At 33.9% G+C, this 2,437-nt stretch overlaps 1 protein-coding gene across 1 annotated transcript; it reads left to right on the forward strand.

Moving 5' to 3' along the window:
• LOC107612867 (endochitinase PR4) lies at window positions 897-2,246 on the forward strand. The gene is made up of 2 exons (XM_016314633.2): window positions 897-1,416; window positions 1,664-2,246. The coding sequence occupies exons 1-2, from the start codon at window positions 990-992 to the stop codon at window positions 2,065-2,067; spliced, it is 831 nt and encodes a 276-aa protein (XP_016170119.1). The 5' UTR covers window positions 897-989; the 3' UTR covers window positions 2,068-2,246.

Consider the following 2,437-nt stretch of genomic DNA (forward strand, 5'->3'; position numbering starts at 1 on the left):
TATGGATTGTTTTTGTTAGGCACCCGCACCACACACGTCCCCGTAAGTCACGGTAATAGGGAGCCAAAAAAAATCCAAAAATGACAGCATTCATAACCTATACGACACGAAACAACTCAAATTATTTTATTTTATATGTAACTATTCAGTGTTTCATTTTTCAAAAATATTTGATAAAAAAAAAATAGCCAATATTAAATGAGACTTGTCTAAATCGAAAGGTGTAGATTCGAAAACAGATTATGATCCCGTTTCAGAAAATAATGGACACGTGAAAATTTCCATCCAGCACAACATTCCCCCGAATAATTAGAGTCTAGTTGGTTTAATTTAGTTAGTCCCCATCGTTTAATACTTAATTAATACCGAAAATAATTAAGAAGATAATCCATTAAAAAATACTTAATTTGGTAAAATTTTTAAGAGATGTTTATATAATTGCTATTATTTTTTATTAAAAAATATTTTTATTAGTTTGATTTATTAAACAGGTGTTATGGATTTTAAAAGAAAAAGTCTAAGAGATCAATAATTTTGTTAAATTTTGACCAGCATGTAACCAGCAAAGAAAAGATAGCCATTGAATGAAATCTTACACAAATTTCACACCATTAAAACCATCATTAATAGCTATTTGATTGCTATAAATCACAAAAATTACTGACTCTAGCATTTCTCTATTTTAAAAAGGTAAAAGCTTTACCGAATAATTGCTAAGTCAATGTTGAAAAATGAAAGCAAAAATGTAAGACCGTGGCGGCTTTCTTAGAATAATGGCGAATAATATCATCGAATTTTGATAATGAAACTAAACGTCAATGATAATAACCTCACCGATATGCATAGAAAGCTAAACAGATATTTCTTCTTGAACGCGTTACCCCACACTATACGTATATGGTTATGGTGTCACTATAAATACACATCTCTTACCCCCTCCACCTTTGCTCATAACAAAAACTGTTTTTTTCTATCTAATAGCTTAAATAATGAAAATGGGAAACAAGTTACCATTGATACTTGTGGCCATGGCACTTGTCATGATTGCGAGTGTTAGTGCTCAAAATTGTGGATGTGCATCGGGTTTGTGTTGTAGCAAGTACGGATACTGTGGCACCGGCGACGCTTATTGCGGCGACGGATGCCAAGAGGGTCCTTGCTACAGCTCACCAAGCACTCCGAGCACTCCTAGCTCCGGCAGCGGTGGTGTTAACGTGGCCGACGTAGTCACACAAGATTTCTTCAATTCTATAATCAACCAAGCTTCTGCTAATTGTGAAGGCAAAAATTTCTACACTCGCGACGCTTTTCTTAGCGCTCTCAACTCCTACAGTACTTTTGGTCAGCTTAGCTCAACCGACGACTCTAAGCGCGAAATTGCAGCTGCCTTTGCTCATTTTACACACGAAACTGGCTGTGAGTATATATAAATTTAATTTTGATACATTATAAATATTAAGGTAGAAATTCAAGTGCAGTCGATTTGACGTGAAGTTAATAGTAGAGAGCCGTTAGATGAAAATTTAGTCAAATCAATCAAATCATCTAACAGTTCAGTTCTCAGTTATCAACTTCACGTTAAGTTGACTAGACCTGAATTTTTACCAAATATTAAACATTTTATACTGTCAGAACATTTAATGACGGTAACCTATATATGTAGATTTTTGCTATATTAATGAGCAAAATGGTGCATCACACAACTATTGTGACTCAAGCTACACACAATATCCATGCAACCCTAACAAGCAATACTTTGGTCGTGGACCTCTCCAACTAACATGGAACTACAACTACGGAGCGGCCGGAAACGCGAACAATTTCGACGGATTGAATGCGCCGGAGACGGTGGGGAATGATGCCGTGGTGTCATTCAAGGCGGCGTTGTGGTTTTGGATAAACAATGTAAGGTCAGTTGAGAGCCAGGGGTTTGGTGCAACCATTAGGGCCATTAATAGTGGTGAATGCAATGGTGGTAACACTTCGGAGATGAACGATCGTGTGAACCTATACAAACAATACTGTCAAGATTTCGGTGTTGCTCCTGGTGATAATCTTACTTGTTAAGTTAATTAAGTAGTTATTAACATATACATGGCCTATTTGATTATGAAGTTGGAAGAAATATTAATAATGATGTTATAATTAATAATAATAATGGATTACCCTTTCACTAGTAATCCACGATTGTATCTTTTATATATGAATGAAAATAAAGTGAATACCAGGATTATTTTTTGGCTTAATTTGATTTTGGTACCGTGTTATTCCTTTGTCATTTTGTTATAATGATAAAGGAGGTAATGAAGATTTGAACACAAATTTTTTTTCGTACAAATATTTAAAGTTACTAAATTAGTAATTTAATTTATTAATAATACAAAAATAATATTTTAAATTGAGAAATGTCAAATTTGATTTAAAAAAAAAAACTAAA

Source organism: Arachis ipaensis, chromosome B08, assembly GCF_000816755.2.
Source record: "Arachis ipaensis cultivar K30076 chromosome B08, Araip1.1, whole genome shotgun sequence".
Taxonomy (NCBI): Eukaryota; Viridiplantae; Streptophyta; class Magnoliopsida; order Fabales; family Fabaceae; genus Arachis; species Arachis ipaensis.

Bases quoted from the DNA above. Each gene is read 5' to 3' on its own strand.
- LOC107612867 (XM_016314633.2), top strand. From the start codon at position 990: ATGAAAATGGGAAACAAGTTACCATTGATACTTGTGGCCATGGCACTT. The intron at 1,417-1,663 runs GTGAGTATATAT...CTATATATGTAG, and splicing joins TTTTACACACGAAACTGGCT to ATTTTTGCTATATTAATGAG.